The 18,663-nt window shown below is 43.7% G+C and overlaps 1 protein-coding gene across 11 annotated transcripts in view; it reads left to right on the top strand.

Moving 5' to 3' along the window:
- Positions 1-18,663, top strand: part of NIN (ninein) — a 97,212-nt gene that overhangs the window by 34,268 nt on the left and 44,281 nt on the right. For all 11 annotated transcript variants that reach the window (XM_036009897.1, XM_036009908.1, XM_036009947.1 and 8 more), the window contains 3 exons: positions 750-922; positions 13,608-13,647; positions 14,933-15,123. In XM_036009897.1, the coding sequence (XP_035865790.1) occupies positions 750-922; positions 13,608-13,647; positions 14,933-15,123 (404 nt within the window). The remainder of the gene's footprint in view (positions 1-749; positions 923-13,607; positions 13,648-14,932; positions 15,124-18,663) is intronic.

The following is an 18,663-nucleotide window of genomic DNA, read 5'->3' as shown; positions in this document are numbered from 1 at the left end:
GACTCTCTCCTTGTACACAATTCTTTTTATTTTGTATGACACCGAAGCTCTTGAAGAAGAAAAAAAAAAACATCATACACCATTTTTCTTAATGCAGTTTCATGTTTGCTATTTTATTCCCCAGCTTTTAATTTTATAATGAGCTCTTGATGCCAGGTTTCATATAAGCGATGAACTGTCATTGTTTGATTCAAACCCATGGTGTGAGCTCCTTTGTTCTGTCATCCTGCTTGACTGATAGACCAGAAGGTGGGATGGCTGGCAAAGGAGCCACTGAGGTACAAGAGGGGTGTGTTCCAGACTCACTGGTGTGGCTACTGACTTTACAGTGCTGCTACAGTGTTTGTTTTATCATGATTTTCCAAGACTTCCTCTAGTGTGCCTCTTCGTTAGTCTGATCTTTCCCTCTCCCTTTCCTGCAAAACACCAGCTTAATGAACAAAACCATCACAACCCCTTCTTTGTCCTGATCTTCATTCTGTACTTTTATGTCGAACCCCTCCCTGCCAGCGCTGCCTCTCTCCCATCACATGCAGAGGTATACTCGGGCGCAGTGAAATCGTTCAGAATTAGAAGCTATGCTCTGCATCTGCCCTGGTGGCTCCCACACACCCACGTCTACCACAACTGGTGAATGGTGGTGGTTTATTTTGGGGCTGGTATAAGAGGCTGCGTCTGGCGGCTGTGAGAATCAACTAAGGGCTGAGATTGTCATGTAATGTGGCCCCAACTCTTGTCTCCTTGCCCAGACTGCCCGCTAGAAGCTCAGCCCAAATATGTTAGAGGCGGGAAGCGTTATGGGCGAAGGTCCTTACCGGAGTTTCAAGAATCTGTGGAGGAGTTTGCAGAGGTGACAGTGATTGAGCCCCTAGAAGAAGAAGAAGCAAGGCCTTTACACATCCCGGCCAGTGACCGCAATGAGGTAAGGAATCGGACAGGCGCATCGTGTGGGCTGCTGGTGTGGGTGTCCATGGATACCCCCATCGCCGCAGTGCAAAGACAGGAGGCCCGAGGGAGTGAATGGCTTTTCTCAGTTACCATCTCCTTGATGATCTTATTACTTGCCTTTTGGATAAATAGGCTATGTTTTCTATTGTTTGAATATTTTCATCCCTTTCAGCTTTGGGAGAGTTAATGTTTCTGTGCATGCTTTGTATTTGTATATTTTGGATTCAGTTATTTTCAGATTATCTGGTGTCTGCCACTTCTAATAACTTTTTAGGAAATAGATCTCTCCTCCTTGACCCTGACGGTTTTAGTTGTATAAAAAGCTAATGGACCCCAACCCCAAACTATAAAGCAGCATCCATGACAGGTAGGAAATGAAAGCAATGTGTTTAGGGGCTTTGAGAGCTGGCATCTTATCTTTTGGGGTGGGGGCACAGTTTTCAAATTTGGTTCTTGTCGCAGCACTCAGCAGTTGCTACGGTTCTTCTTCCTGGTTCCGGGGCACCCGGGCACGTCCGGCTCTCCAACAGTCAGGTTCGCCTGCTTCCCTCATCTCCCTGCTTTTCGTCTTGCATGTTGCCATAATGTACCAGTAAAGGAGAAGCAGTCACATTTTCTTGATTCTTTCTTTATGTCTCATTTACCAGCATGCCATTTATAGAACGTGATTGAAAATGCCATGCTGAGCAAGCTCTAAATATTTCTTGCACACCCCAGTTCAGCCTGGGGATGCGAGCATTTCAGATACTAATATAAGCTGGAAAAGAGGCCAAGTGCCTCAACTTTCTGAAAGTAGTCTGTAGATGGTAGGCTGGTTTGGGGCATGTGTGTGAATGTTCAGCTCACTGCAATTTGCAGGAAGCTTGCTCCAGTCACATCCCCAGCAATCAGACATCTAGCATCCTCAACTTTCCAGAATACCCACAAACCCAAAGGTAACAAAAGGGCCCAAGTACTGAGCAGAAATGAAACCAGCCACAAGTACTGCAATTTAGAAGACCCATGACTGATCTCCCAGTCAGAGGTTGCACCATTTTTTAAAAACAAGCAATACCTATTCTCACCCCAGAAGTGAAGAGGCAGGGTCAAAAAGGTGAGCCAAAAGGGAAGAGGAAATGTAGCTAGAGAAGAGAGAGAGAGAAACCGCAGAAAAGGTCTAAGAGTAGTGTGGGAGAGAAGTGACAACTGAAAACAGAGAAGGCCATGAGAAGCAAGAAGGAAAACGCTGCCTAGAACATCACAGCCCTGGGGACCAGGTGGTCTGAGGCAGAGGCTACTTCCCGTCTTGGTTTGGTCGATGTCAGACCCTTTTGTGGGTCCCTGTGAGAATTTAGTCTGTTTCCCCCAATAAAACACATACATTCACATGCATAAAATTTTTACATATACAGTTTGAGGGGGACAAGTAATTTGCACACTTTGGTTATTGCAATGTTTGTAATATTTATCTTGCTGTCAGGAAGGGTATCATTTTATTATACAAAGTCTGTTTAATAACCCTAAGTGGTGTGGAATGTATCTGAGACATTTCTTTATGAAAAAAAAAAATGGGTAAAATATGTCTCAGCATTTTAGGAGGTTAGCTTTGGTTATTTCCAGAACACTTTTAAGTCTAGTATCTTCCTTCTCCAACTATTTTTAACACCCAAGTCATTGTTATATGGTGCTAAGAAATTAAATGATTCCTTAGTTTTTAATAAGATAGTTTCTAGTTACCACCTGGGAACACACAGAAAGTTCTTGGGCAGAACTGCTTTTGTTGCTGGCAGTATATTTCTCAAAGCCTTGTTTTATCTTATCCACTGACTTCCAGTGAGATTTACTGTTTAAAAAGTGAGACTCTGGCCTCATGTATTAATGAAGAGCGGAGGCCTGAGTCTGGGCAAAATCTTGCTACTTGCATCTTAATAGAAGGGTATGTTGGGAGAATCTTTTCATCCCTGATGGACTTGAGCTTCTCTGACCTCTCCAGAACCTCTCGGGTGTGACCTTTTGATGCTAAATACAGAAACTTTTGTGTTCCAGGACTCACCATGACCAAAACAGCTAATAGAGGCCTGGAGGGGGTCACTTCTCTCATGGTCTGTTCCCCCGAGGACTTCTCCTGACTCACTTTGATAGCCTGTGACATCCCTCCCCAGAAAGCCTCCAGGAGTTCCAGGCAGCACCTTTCACCCTGTCTTTTTAAATTGCCGAATATGGACTCAAACCAAAGCTCCTCTAGCTGCTTTCTTGCTTAAAAATGAAGTGATCTGTGAGCTGCATTGAGCCTGTCAGTTTTTTAAATCGATTCATCACTTTAAAAAATTAATAGGTTCACGTGACATGTTTGATGTTCCTGTTGGCAGTAAGGAAGGCCAGTCCCAGCTTCAGGCGGTAATCACGATAGTAGGTCACACTCACAGATGCATGCAGCCTGGTGGCATAGCTGCATCAGGGTGTCAGTCTTATTGCGTACTGTTGGGTCAAGACAGCAGTCCTGTTTCCTGGCCAGTTTTCATAGGGGCCTCGACTCGGCTGGCCAACAGAAATTCACGCTCTGGGCAGCTTGTGCTAGAAATACCCTCGCCCCTTCTACAGAAGCTGTTTAGGTCTCCCAGAGTGCTGGGTAATCTTTCCTATTCTAGGGTAGCCTCTAAGTGGGGACTCTGGAGAGGAAAAAATTCTCAGTGACCTGTGGGATTTATTTATTCTTAATTTATGAAGAGTTCAGAATCTGTCAGGAGTTCTTTATTGTACCGTTGACTTCTTTTTTCTCCCTTTCGGTTGCCTGAGGCCCTTTGGTCTCCTGCCCTTGGGTGTTAAGAATTTATTCTTCGGTTGTGTGTGTTTTTTTTTTATCAGTGGCTCATACATCTCAGCACCACCGGGCAATATTGAAGGAGAGAGCAGGACTGGTCTCCGCTGGCATGAATATTTCATAAGGAGCAGTCAGATGGAGAGTTGGAGACAGGCCTTCTTGGTTTTGATCACCGGTTTCCTTTGACTCCTGGATCCTGGCTCAGGGGCAGGTGGGATCTGAGCTTGCCTTTGGGCTACAGTTTCTCCTGCTCTCAGATCTGCCTGGTGGTTCCTGGGGTGACTTGAGAGTTTTTTGATGAAGGCAACAGGGCCTGTAACTGTTGTCAGAAGTTAAATGGAGGGGAAGTCTAGTTGCTGTTACCCATGAGGAGACGAATTTTAGCTCTAGCTTGAATCAAATAATTATTTATCTGAGGACTTGGGTAGAGGTGGGCAATGGGATGGAATGGTGCCACAAGCACCTATAAAAGCTGTCCTCGAAGTGGCACCCTTCCTTCTAGAAACTCGTCCTGGGGGGATATGGGAGCAAACAGTCATCTGCAGGGATTAAACAATAATCTACCCTGCCCCCTTCTTCCTAGGGTTGTTCCACAGGAGGGGAGTTGCTACAGATTGACAATTCATTCTGAGGCTCCTGGGCTAGTGGTTCTGCATCTTTCCATGGAAGGTCTACTCCCATACATATAACTAAACTTCTAGGTGATTCTCAGTAATCATACTTCTCTGCAGTCTACCTGCACCTCCACCCTTCCCACACAAGAAAACATAGAAATGCAGAGACAAGTGAGGAAGTGAGGGTGATGCTGGTATAGACTGCTTTCAAGCAATCAAATTTATTTTTAATGTGAGTTCCACACGAAGCTTCAGGCTTCATTAGGTGCAGTGACTTGGTGCTCCTCTCGTGACTGTGACTGCTGATGGTGCACCGTTGTGATCTGGTGCCTCGGGTGAGGGCCCACATGGTTACTAGGGGGTGACATGCTCCACCACCACGGCCTCGTCCCCCGAATAGAATATACCAGAATAAATCTTGTTACAAGGTGTTTTTGATTATGTTCAACTTTCATTTCAATTCACATATGTTAATGCCCTAATGCAAATTGTAAACATTTTAATCATCTTCATCCTACCCTTCCCACACACTTATCCCCACCCCCCAGCTTTATTTAGGCCATTTGATTCTTTCCTGGTGAAACAGGAAATATCTAACCTAGCTACTAAGCATGCCTCCCCTACCAAGTTTAGTTTACAAGCCCATAAAGCCATTCCATAGGGAAGGACCGTTGCTATCTTGCTAAGTTTTCAGCACTGACAGGTGTATTCCAGAACTGCATTTGGAAACCCTGCGGCGGAACGTGCTGACTCACACAGGACAGGTGGGTTTCCTGAAGTGGGCACCCACCTTCCCACTTGGTGTGCGTCTCTGGCAAGTGGATCCCTTGGGAGTCTGACCTCTCGTTCTGGGTGGTATTGAAAGGAAAGTGGTGATTTTTTTTTCTCTTCATGGGATCATTTTCACTCGAGGCAATTCTACTGGGCATTCTATTCTGAATTAATCCAGGCTCACAAAGGGCGCATTCTTGATTCCACCGTAAGGTGTGATTAGTGAGAAGGTTTTGGTTGTCGTCAGTCATTTTTGCTTCACTTCATTAAGAAACAAGAAGTGAGTTTTTAGTTTCTAAAGAGTGCATTTCCCCCCTTTTATATGCGTATATGCTGCGGCTACTGAACTGACCTGAATTTTACACTCCTGTTTCTTCTGGGGGTAGGTGGAAAGGGGCGGAAAAACAAAGCCAATTCTCAGTCCTGCTCTGTGTTACTCAGCCTTGGCAGGAAAGGTTGTCCGACTCACACAATTGGGGCAGCGCCACTTCGCTTTCTGCCCTCGTTGAAAACAGGGGACACCTTGTTAAGTGTTTTCCTCCACCAGGAATAAACCAGGCCTAGCAAGATGCTTATCAAGTGCGAGAGGGCTTAAACAATTATTTTTTCAACTGTAGACAATAATAGTGAAAGCCAGAATCACGCAGTTTAAGCGAGGACCTGGGAGAAAAGTTAAAGCCAGTTGCTTTTTTCACTCAAGAATGGACAAGCACACCGTCTTTGTGCTGGGACTGGCGGGTAGGAGGATGGGAGCCGGTGGGGGTTCACAAACTTAAAAAAAAAAGAACAAACTGATTTTACTACCCTACACAAAAATCAAACTTCTTCAAGAAGTGTGAAACTGACTTATATTCATTCCCCTTATGTTCATTTTCATATATGCATAAACCTTGTGGTTAAATTTTATGAATTATTCATTTACATGGTATAGAGTAAATACTGAATTCTGGAGCAAACATCTTAAGAACTGAGAGAAGTTCTGCTAAGAGCTTTTGAGGTGGAAATGAACCTGTTTTCCCATCACTCCCATTACATTTTTATCCTGGCCGTTGACTTTGATGGTCTGTAGACAGCTTTATTACTATTGCCATTTATTTCCATCAAATGATGTGACATCACCAGGATACAGTTTATGAGTGGAATTCCCATGTTTCCCTTTATATTTCTTCAGTCTGATTGGGTCATCTGGCTATTCTCAGAGAAGAAACACTCATCCAAGTTGCAATTGTAGATCACTTGAAAGCGATATAAAGAAGACCCTTCAAAGCTAATAAGATGTCTTTCAAGCTTTGCGGTTCTGGAAAGTCTTTCTGGCTTGATCCCAGGGCAGTTCCCTTGGAGTCAGCCCCCACCTGTATCTACTTCCAGGTCACCAATTTCTAGTATTTATTTTCTAACTAGGAAATGATACAGACAACAAATCAAAAATTAACAAGGCAATTTTAACGATAACAATAACATTTTCCAATTATACACTGTTAACATGTTTTCCAAATGCAAAAGCAGTATTCGCTACCCACCGAGAGCAACTCTGATGAGCTGGATACCGTGAGCGGATGTATAGAAAAAATCTTTTTCCTTTAGGACTTTAAAATTCAGTGAACCAATACCAGTCTCCAACCTTTGTCAGAGAAGTTTAAGGCTAACACTCTTTTAAACTGAGCATTTCTTCACACGCCGAAGGCTTTTTGGCAACATAGCAGGACTCATCTAAATGTGTGCATTTGAAAATCATGCCAACGTTGATTCTTGTTACTCCCAGCACTGACGTGTAACTTTTAATTGCCTTTTTTTAAAATTAGGGTGACACTGGTTAATAGGGACACATAGGTTTGGACTGTACATTACTGTGATACAGGATCTGTCTCAGGAACTGATTTGCATTCTAGTTGCAACAGCTCCACAACTGAGCAGCATGTGCCTGGGTTCAGAACAGACAGGTTAGGAGCTGGGCCGTCAGGTCCTCCATTGCTCACTCTGCCTTTACAGCTGAGAGAGCAGGAAATGACCCAAAATCCCGGGAAGTGTGTCCCTGCAGAAACAGCAGCCTGTTGGGCACACTTAGTTTCTAGTACCTGGCCCAGAGTGTGGCTTTTAAATATTTAGGACTATTAGTTAAAAGCACCATAGATGCTGTGTTTTTAAAAGTCCTACAGTTTCAATCATAAGCATTCTTCTAAACCAATTTGGGGTGTTTGGGGTTTGTCTTTTTTTGTTGTTGTTGCTTTTTTCAGAGATTTCCTTTGCTTAGCTACTCTTGTAAAATGGACTCTATGGTTCAGTTTGTTTGGGAAGCTTTGTTATTCTAGAAAATTTCCTTCCTCTTCTCTCTGGACTTGCTAGGTTGTACCCTTTCAAAAACAAAAAACTCTGCTTAAAGCTGCTGAGATCAGGTCAGCAACCTGCTGGAAAAGAATAGCCCTGGGTGTGCCCCCATAATTGTTTTAATTATCCTTCCATTCTGCAGGGCACAAGGTCTGCCCTGGAGCAGATGGTTGGTGGGGGCTGGGCTGTGACTGCACTATTGTGGGCAGGGGCCGCGCCAGGCCCACAGACTGCAGATGCTGGCCCGGCCTTGGCGCTGGAAGCCGGGGATCTGAGAGGCTCGGGCCATCTGCTCTGCAGTCCAGCCAAGCAGGTGTCCCTCCAAAGAAAGCATTCCTGAAAGCAGTGCCGCCTGTGGGGCCCACGTGTGTAAGACATACTCATCCAGCTGTAGAGAGCTGGCCACAATGGCCAGCATGACACTGAGATGTACAGCCCCCAAGGCAGGTTGGGGGCTCCCTTTGTCTGCCTGCGGGGGTGGGGGCTGCCTTCTGTGGCAACCATTTTGGAGCCAGGCGACCTCTGACCCTCTCCCCTCTGCCCGCTCTCAGTGGGGCTGTTGGTGAGCACACTTGGCATGGTAATATGGAAGCATAGGCCCTGCCAGCTGTGGCCACCCAGGGGACACTGTCCACATGGAGAAGGCCCCTGGGAAAGCCCTGCCCCTAAACTGAATCAAAAGATGATTGTTTCATGCCCTGATCAGTGGGTCAGCTGGTAAGAGTGTCATCCTGTCCCAAACACCAAAAGGTTGTGGGTTCAGTTCAATTCCTGGTCAGGACACATACCTAGATTTCAGCTTTGATCCCCAGGCAGGGTACCAGGGTGTGTGGTGGAGCAACTGACCGATGTTTCTCTCACATCGATGTTTCTTTCTCTCTCTCTTTCTGTCCCCCCCTCCCCACCCCAAATCAATAAACATGTCCTCAGGTGAGGATTTCAAAGAAAAAGTTGATTGCTTCATCACAACTTCATGCTCAAAGCTGTTATCTCTGCAAGTCTCTTCTGGATTTGTTCTTAAAGCTGACACTGGTCTGTCTGCTGCTTCTTATCTCTGCCTTTGGCCTAGTTTTGAACGCCCAGGTCGTAGGAATAGTCACTGTAGTATTTATTCACTTAACAGACACGTGGCACTCAATTGGTAGCAGGCACTCTTTTAAGTGCTTTCCGAATATTAGCACTCCCTCCTAGGTAGGCATTGCTCTTGACCTACCCATGAGGAAACTGAGGCACAGTGGGAGTTAAGGAACTTGCCCAAAGCTGCACAGCCAGTAAGTGGGGGAGGTGAACTGAAATTGGACTCCAGAGTCTGACTCTGGAGTCCAAACCCTTAACCACACTATTGTTCTGGGTGAAATAATAAAAGAGCTAATATTTCCCAAGTGCCAGGCACATTCATTCATGTGCTGTGTGTCCCCACTTTGCAGATGGAGTAAAGTATGAGGGGTTGCAGGAAATGGCAGAGCCAGACATAGCCCCGTGCCCCTCCCTGCCAGGCCCCTGTGCTCCTGCGAGCCAGAGCCACCATTTGCCTCCAGAGTCGGGGGCAGCTGAAGTCCCACAGAGCGATTTTAAAAATTTTATTGATATCTATTCTTTCTCCAGTGAGAGGCTACACAAGATTTCAAGGGAAGAAATTTACACTCCTCTGTTGTGAATTAGTGTTGAGAACATATCCCAGCAATGGTCCCTCCCGTCCTCCCCCATTTTCCCAGAGATTTTTGTGATTATCCCCCTTCCAGTGCTGCTGGCAGTTGAGTCTAGAGGCCACCTGCTAGGCTTCCACTTTGCTGGCTAAAGCATCAGCGATTAAATGACCTTGTTCCAGGATGATGCCTGCCTTTATTGGTGGTGTTCCAGTGGCCTGATGATCTAACCCCCCAACCTTTTCACCTGCCTTCCCCTCCCTCTCCCCCTACTTTTTAATTGGAACTACTGGCTCCAGGCAGTGAGAATGAAAATAAATGAGCTGTGACTGAACTGAATCCCCCCCACCCCGCACCCCACCAGTTCCCCAATTGCAATGTAGTAACAAACTTTCAGCCACAGGGTGCTTACATCCCTCTTTATTGGGATGGCAAACTCCTTCTCCAATTGAGGTGGTCTTGAAATGAAAATGTAGCCATTAGCATGGGCTGGGCCTAGCTGGCTCCGTGTTTCTTACACAGGGCCATGGGAGACATGCTTGCAAAATTGTTTCCCCTAGAGATTTTAAAACACTGTTATCCCTTACCCCACATCCTCTTGCCCTGAGTCAGTGTGAAAGCATGTAAGCTGCTGGTGCTGCCCAGGGTTTGGGGAGTCATGCTGCCTGATGCAGTTGGGTTAGGCCGCCTGAGGAATGCCTTCTTTGGATGGTCATAGTCAGCCCCCAGTGTAGACCTCAGATGAGTGTCCCTGGTCTTTCCACACCCCACTAAGCTCAGGAGACTTGGGTACCAGCAGCATTCACCTTCCAGAGCAGCACCTGGGCTTCCCCCCAGGGCTTCTCTCTACACGCAGGTCCATGGCTACAGGACCCTTCAGAGAGGACTTTCCTCTTCTCCACACCCGCAGGTCACAGGGATTCGTGTAGTGAGAATTTGAGGGCAGGTGGGCAAAGGAAACAGTGAAGGTTTGCCTATTTATATTACATAAACAACATTTACTACAGTAAAGGAAATACAATTGTTCCCCATATTCCCTCAACCAAATGTACCTACTTTATTATCTGTTTCCTTCCAGTCTTTGTCTAATTGTATAAATATTTTGCCAGTAGTGATCATAGTGTAGGTGGCATTTTTGTTATGGTCTTTCCCTGAACATTTCATAAGATGTTTTTCTATGCTTCTACATGGTTTTATCATTGTACTTTTAGTGACCACATTATAATGTACCATTACATTGTTGAATATTTCAATTGTTTTCAATACTCTACTCTTATAAAAAATGCTAAATGTATGTATTTATGTCTGTTTTTATTCTTCCTTTGACTTTATTGCCATAATAAATCACATGAAATTATTGGGTCAAAGAGTATGAATACTTTTATGGCTTTTGTTACATTAAATCATTTTCTTTACTAAAAGTGTAATAGCCATTTACACTGCTACCAGTAACATATAAACAGGCCTATTTTAAATGATGAGCTTAATGTTAATAACAGTCATATCTTACTTTTCTAATTTAATGACAACAAAGTGATTCCTTGGTCTTCATTTATACTTCTTTGATTGCCGTGGAAATGAAACTTTCCCGCATCTGTTTGATTGTGTTGCCTCTTATGTAACTTGTCTGTCTGTATTCTGTGCATATTTGCTGGAGACTTGGCATTTTTCTTACAAATTGATATGGGTAACTAATAACCTCCCCAGGGCAACCCAAATTAATGCTTTAAGCTTAAAAGTAAGGAAAAAAAATCTACAAACATAAGTTTGATATGTACTACATTGATACCTGTCCAATAAAAACATGACATTATATAGTGCTTATATCTGCCAGGCACAATTCTAAGCATTTCATCTAGCTCTGTGAAATATGCACTACTTTATTCCCATTTTATAGATGGAGAAACTGAGGCAAAAAATGTTAAGAAACTTGTCCAAACCAAACCTGGTAGGTAAGCCAGGATTCAGAGCCTGGCAGTGCGGCTCTCACCTCTGTGCTGTAATCCCTTCAACTTGGTTTCTTACTAGTTAGGGGCAAGAATCAGGAAAAGAGCGCAGCGGAAGGTACTGCCCTGGGGATTGAATCAGGTGCCTGCACCCAGTCCCATAGACTCAGGAGATGTTGGTGCTCCTCTGAACTATTTGCTCACTACTTTAGAATGCTTTGAGAAGTGAGCAAATGTAAGAATGAAACTATTATGTAGCAAGATACACACCTTATTGCTTTAGGAATTATTCCTAAGGATTTTTTGAAGGTGTGTTTGCATTTTTCCAACTGTATTCCAGTAGGGGCTCCCTTCATCATTCATGTCCAGGGTACTCATTCTTCCCCCATTTCTGCTGTCAGTTTGTGCTGTTAACCACCCCCGCCCCTCGCCCCCTGCTTGTGATTTGGCAGGTTTTATTTTGACCAAATGGTTCTTAGGCCATAAATGCCTAGTTTATTTGTTTTAGGTGGATTTAATGGAGTTTATTTTAGGGTGTGTCCAACATATTATATGTTCAGTGAGTTTTCACACTTGGGGTGCTGAAGTTATGTGAACATTTAAATCATTTGCTCTGTTGGATAAGGAAATAAAAAGGGAGGGACAGATAGCAGATAGGCAGGGTGCTTTTATTAGTAGAGCTTTATTGATTTAAAACTTCTAATACAAAAAAAAATCAGTTGAATTCTTCCCAGGAACAATAAAATAAGAAAATCTGTGGAGGACTATTTACTCCATTGTTCCCTCCCTACCCCCACCACGCTTAGCTATCTTCCAGGTCTGAGATATGTCTTTATGTGGAAATGCGGGCTGATAAAATTGTAACCACAAACAAACAAGCAAAAATCACATCGCGCCCTAACTCCTTTTCCACAGACACCGTGTATATTAGTGACTTTCAGTTGGCATCTGAATGAGTCGTAGTAAATTTACATATTTGGAGTTATAGCCTTTTGATGTTTTTTTTTCTGTATGGCGAGAATAATCCATCTCAACATCGTCAGTTTGTGGTTTCAGTTTAGTGTGGCAAAATTTATCGAACTCTCTGAGTCGGTGCTATCTTCAATATGTTTCTAAGGAAAATATGGAACTGTGACACCCTGGTGGATACTTGTCCTTCAGTCAAGAGGAGGGGACTAGGTGAGTGTGGCGAGGGAACAAAGTAGGTGTGCTTAGGTTGCCTGGAAGAAGTCCTTCAGCTCATTTCACCTTGAACAAGCTACTGCTGAAAGGCAGCGTTTACGAGTTGTAGGTGGCACACTGCCTGCCCTGAGGAATCCAAGCTCTGGAGACAGGAGATAACTAGACTCATTTTCCTGTTGGGTTTATTTCAGGATTCTAAGAAATCAGTTCATCTTGTACAGTTCAGCCATCAGAGTAAGCTGGTTATTGGTCGTCAAAGGGAGCTTCATTCATAAAGTTGGCTCTCTGCAGAGACAGCAGCCAGGTGTTGAAAGGCAGGGGGGTGGGGGTACACCTTTTCTCAGTGGGGTTTCCTGCACTGGTCATAGAACCTCCCAAAAGGAGTGATTAGGCAGCTTGCCGATGAGGCCAAGGCCACTGTGAACCTTCTCATTGCCGCTGGTTGGAGCAGACAGTGCCATGGCGGCCAGTGGAGCCAGGCGTGGATTTGGGTTCCGACTTGTGTCCTCGGCTGAGTGTTTTTGTGCACTAACGCAAACCACAGCTGTGTGCTGTGACTTGGAAAACACTAGCAATAATATAGCATGATAAGGGGATAAAATGGCCCAGGTCAGATGTACTTCACTGCTTTTAATGCAGTTTACTGGCAATGTATATTTTATTTTACTGGAGCTTTCCAGCCTACCTTTCTTTGGGTTGTATCTCTACCTTTTACTGTGCCACAGGCACACCAGGCTGTTTTTGCCTCCATGCGTCAGCAAATAGTAACTGCTCCTTATTTTTCACTTAGCTGTCTCCTGCTCATCCTTCAGCTCTCAGTTTAGACATTGATTCTTTCAGGAAGTCTACCTGGATCTCCCAAGTCTGAAGGATATCCATTTAAGTATATTCTTATAGCATCTTGAACTTTCCATTCTTAGCACCTAATACACTACATTATTGTACTTCCTGGTATGTTTGTTTGGTTTTTGTTTTGTTTTGTCTGCATGTCTTCATTAACATGTAAACTCCTCAAGGCAAGAAATGTTTATGCTATTCATAGTTGTATTCCAAAGATATAGCATAATACCTGGCACCCAATAAACATCTGTTGAAGAACAAACTCATCAGTGCATACATACAAACCCTTGTTAGTTGCTAGAATCTGTATATATGCTCTGGCTTGATTATATTGGCCGTGATAGATTTTGCTGTTGAATAAGTGACCTCGCAATTGGGAAAGGCAAATCCTTGGTGAGATACTGCAGAAGGCTGTGTTAGAGTCCTGATTATGTGACTCACTCAGATGCTGACTTCAGAGCCAGAGAGCTAGCTGGTCTTGGGAAAACTGATTGAGTTCTAAAGCACACTAACCACCTTCTCTTGCCTTCTCTAGCACTGGAAGACGCAGCATAGTGAGGAGTACGAAGCGGAAGGTAAGAACTGAGTGTGTGTCATGGAAGGAAGGGCTGTTGTCCACAGGCACTCTCCACACTCCCCTTCTGCATCTCCTAGCCTTCTCCCTAGTGGTTTGGTGTGCTGGCGGCCTGCTAAGAAGTAACCTTAAGAACAACAGCAACAATCCATTCCCAATTGGGTAGCTCGTTTTAAAATACTAACCTTTAACATCAGGCAAGATATGGAAACTAAGATGTAGGATTTCACTTATGCGTTAATTACTCTCATATAGACTTTGAAATTCATCTGTGAACAGTCCTGAATTAAATACTGACCTATCTCTTGACAAATTGTAGATGTATTTAAGAAACATCGGAACATTGATCTTCTGGCCAGCAGATGGCACTGTGGTTCAGCCGACAGAACCTGCCTACCCTGGCAGGTTAACTGTAAATGCAGTTACAGCGAGTTCTCTAGGTGTCCAACCTGTAAAGACACAGCAGTAAGAGACTTGATCTCTTTGCTGAATAACCCTATGCTCTGCTCAGCCCTCCAAGGTTCTTCCAAGCATACAAAATTGTGCCAGTAGGATCTCATGTTTAAGTAATGGCTTTAAAAGACTCTCTAATAGGTAAGTTGAAAATTTAACTAGAAGTGAGAACTTTAGAACACAAATTTTGATTTTTAAATAAATAGTTTGACCCTTAAGTCTTCAAATAGAACTTATCCTTAACATATAGATAATTAATAACTTGTGGGTCACAACCTTTTATTCATTCAAGTTGAATTGCCAGTCAGAGTATTCACATGTGTAAAGATTTGGGGAACAAGCTAATCTCGAGACTTTATGATTATTTTATATTCATCATGAAATTTTCTTCTCAGCAAAAGTAGTCCTAGTGCTTAGACTAGAAAGAATATGGAGATAGTAAAAATCATGGTAGCTCTGGTCGAGGCAGCATGCTTAAAGCTCTCCAGAATGCCTGTCAGTAGCCTTCTCGTCCGATGACACCAACGCGTAAGCCTGTGCCTGTTTCCTGTTGGAATAAAACAAGACTAGAGCCTTGGCATGACTGCGTGGGAAATAGTTCCTACACGGGTCTGACTGCCAGCGAACCCCAAAATGTGCCTGTTTGCTCTAGTTGCAGCCTGAGAACTGACGGTCCCATTTTATTTGAACTTTAGAATCAACTCAAAATGGAATCAACATGCATAGTCTTTTTAAAAAATAGTTCTTACTTTCAAAAAGCACGTTTTCTTTGAAACTAGGTCTCTCTCTTTGCCATCCCGTTGGAGAAAACACAATGTAGGCTTTTGTTTCAGGCCAGCTAAGATTTTGGAACCCAGATGATTTGACTGCCTCCCAAAGTGGGTCTTCCCCTCCCCAAGACTGGATAGAAGAGAAACTGCAGGAGATTTGTGAAGATTTGGGGATTACCCGAGATGGTCACCTGAACCGAAAGAAGCTAGTCTCCATCTGTGAGCAGTATGGTTTGCAGAATGTCAATGGAGAGGTAAGCCATGCATCATATTTTTATTCATGAATAATAATCATAGTAAAAGTTCAGCTGGCCACAGGCTAGAAACAGCCATATTTTGGCTTCCTGCAGTGTGTTACAGAGACTCCATTCTCTTTTCCCTGGGAAGTCAGCCACCGAGATTCTGTCTTTGAGGAGCTCTTGAATTAAAGTGTAGCCACTTGCAGGAAGTTGCATCTTTGTGGTAGAGTTTTTAGAACCTTGGAAAAGAAGAATGTATCCCTGGTCGGTGTGGCTCAGTTGGTTGGACCATCATCCCATAAACAGAAAGGTTGCAAGTTCAATTTCTGGTCCCTGGTCAGTACATTTGCAAGAGGAAACTGATAGAAGTTTCTCTCTCACATCAATGTTTCCCTCCCTCACTCTGTCCCTCCCTTCCCCCTCTCTAAAATCAATAAGCATATTCTTGGGTGAGGATTACAAGAAAAGAAGTCGCATATGTAGTTATTTTCCCCTGATCTCAGGTTGAATAAAGATTGCTGATTGAATACAACTTTTACTTAGTGAGTTCCTCTTCTAAAAAATCATGAAATACTGTAGTATTTGTTTTTTTAATTTATTTTTTATTTTATATTTTCCATTACCATTTATCCTCCTTATACCTCCCTCCCCATCTCTTATAATCACAACACTGTTGTCCGTGTCCATGAGTCCTTTTTCCTTTTTGCTCAGTCTCTCCACTTCCTAACCTCCAGAGCTGTCAGCCTGCTCTGGTACTTTGTATTACTAGCTCTCTGGACCACAGAGGAGCTGAAAGTTCAAGATGATTTCATCAGCATACAATTTGGAATCCTAGAATTTTACAACTGAAAGCAATTTTAGACTTAGTCACCCATCATTTCATAGATGGAGACAGTGAGATCACTGCTGCATGTTGTGTTACCACAAAGGGGAAACTAGAGTCCCAGGTTATGTCTGTAACTCATACCCTGCTTATCGGAAGCAAGGACATCTGCAGGGCAGGGGTGGCCAACTGTCACTCTAGATATGACCCAATGGCTATTTTACTCCAAATATGACCCAATGGCTATTTTATTTGGCCTGCTCAATATTTAAAAATTGAACTGTTTTGCTGCACTTTTTAAAAATGTATTTTATTTATTTATTTTTAGAGTGAGAGGAAGGGAGGGAGAAAGAGAAGGAGAGAAACACGATGTCAGAGAGAAACATCAATCGATTGCCTCTTGCACGTGCCCCAACCTGGGACCAAACCCATGACCTAGGGTGAATAGGGAGGGTGGGGCACAGGGGTTGTGCCATTTTTTATCAAAACTTGCTGACTACTTAGCCTTGTGTGGGCAGGTGTACTCTTAAATCATGAAATGGGCAAACATGTTGACAGTGTCTTCAAAAAAAATTCACTGAGGTCAAATGCAGCCTCTCACAACAACACCAGCTGGTACACTGGCACAGATGGGTTCCTACAACACTTACCTAGTGGAGAAAGCCTGTACTGCAAGGGGCTCACCCTCCAGAAGATAATTCTGGGGATTTTTTAGGTGCCCCCCCTCATATGTGCCCTGACCGGAAATCTAACTGGCAACATTTTGCTTTGCAGGATGACACCCAACCAACTGAGCCACACTGGTCAAAACTGCAGTTTTATAAATGAGGAAATTTTTCTAAAAGCTGGGTCTGGCTGCATTTTACTGGCAGTGAGAGATGCCTAGTTCCTTTGGACAGGGCCTGCCCTTATGTGTTCAGTTCACTGCTTTAAATAGCAGTGCTTTCTTCTGTGTCTGGGTTGTCCTGTCCTATCATTTATTTATTCGCCTCCCTGGCCTCTCTGGGTATTTGGGTTCATGGTCCCTATTTGAGTGCATTATTTTGCAACTTACACATTGGGACATCAACCATCCAAAGACCTGACTGGCATGTCACGGGGAATAAGAATGTCCTCAGGGTTCCAGATTCGGCTCCAGCACAGGCCACAGGGGGTGCCCCACTTGCTCATTTGACTTGTACTCTTTTCAGCCCAACCCTGCTCATCCACCCTCTTCTGAGTCCACATCCTTTTTATTCGCCACTTGCCCTCTCCCCCATGTACAATAATGGGCAGGTCACACTCTGAGTGGGTCAGGTGATGGGTGTTTGGGCAATCTGGAAGCCATGCATTGATTTGGCCGGGGTCACAAACTCAAATAGTGTGGACTAAGGTTGGAGCCAAAAGACGCTGTTAACTGCAGTCAGCACAGCTGGGTTTTACTGTGACTCCTGGTTTGACGGCCCTGAAAGCCTTCTCCACTAAGCAAGTATTCTTCTGGTTGATAAGAATGAGACCGAGAAGCCAAGGGATCTTGGCAACTTCAGAGCCTTGACCCAAATACCTTTCCGTTGTTTTCACCACACAATTCTCTGTGAGGAACTGTTGCTTCTGCCAAAGATTTCCACTCTTTAGAATGGTTTTCTTGTTTTAGAATTCTCTGCAGAGGAAGTGGTATATAAATAGGAATAGAAACAGATGTTTCCTATTGGATATGAATTGGAAAAAAGCATTTGAGATTAAAGAAATGCCTCAAGCAATTACATGAAGAATAAAATCAACAATTCTGAGATGGCAGGAATCCTAGTTACAGTCCAGACTTATGAAATGAATATTGAAAACTGAGGATGTATTACAAAGAGGCCTTTGTTAGAATGGACCCAATTAATTGTAGGCTGTAATGCAAAAAGAATAAATTTGTTGTTTATTCTGTTTATTACTTAGCAACATGGGCATCACCTGAGAACTTGTTAGAAATCCAGACTCTCAGGCCCCACCCCAGATTTAACTATATCAGAGTCTACATTTTAACAAGATCCTCAGGTAATTTCTGTTTCATTGGAGGCATATTCGTATAGAAAACATTTAGCTCCCCCTCCGCGCTCTCCAAATAAAGAAGAATCCAACTGCCAGGAGGAGAAAGAGGCCTTTGCCTTCCCTCCCTGGTTTGTGTTCCAGTGATTCATCTGCTTTACCCCCCTCTCCACTCCTCTGTTGAGCCAGGGAACAGACCATCTCGGAGGCAAGCCCGTGGAAGGGACTGGTGTCCAGTGTCCTCTTTCCCAGTTACACAACGAGGGTTCCTGATTACTGTGGGAGGTTGCAAAATGGCCAGGCAAAATTCCCTTCTCTTTACAATCTCTTGGAACCTTTCTATCGCACACACACAAAATCCTTCTTACCCAATCTTCATTTCTCCTGTGCTAAAGCATTGACACAAATTAAAAACCCAAAACACATAGCACTGTTCCAAACAACATTCTAAATCCCAAGGCAGGGGTTTCAGACCCAGGTGAAGATCGTTGCAATCTGCCCTGGGCCAAATTCGCTGTACTGACATACCAGCTCCAAAAATGCAGTGTAAGTACAGTATTATGTAAGTCCCCACAGTGTAATGGCCCGATGTCCACCTAACTTTTACTGTTACAACACTAGGAGTCTATATATTTATATTGTTAAGTAATTTTTAAATTTGTGTAGTAACATTAACCACTTGCTCTAAAAGGGTGAATAAAACAGAAAACAGTTCATTG

Source organism: Phyllostomus discolor, chromosome 1 (assembly GCF_004126475.2).
Source record: "Phyllostomus discolor isolate MPI-MPIP mPhyDis1 chromosome 1, mPhyDis1.pri.v3, whole genome shotgun sequence".
In the NCBI taxonomy this organism is placed as follows: domain Eukaryota; kingdom Metazoa; phylum Chordata; class Mammalia; order Chiroptera; family Phyllostomidae; genus Phyllostomus; species Phyllostomus discolor.
Note: the sequence above shows the minus strand (reverse complement) of the source record. Positions and strands in the feature narration are given on the sequence as shown.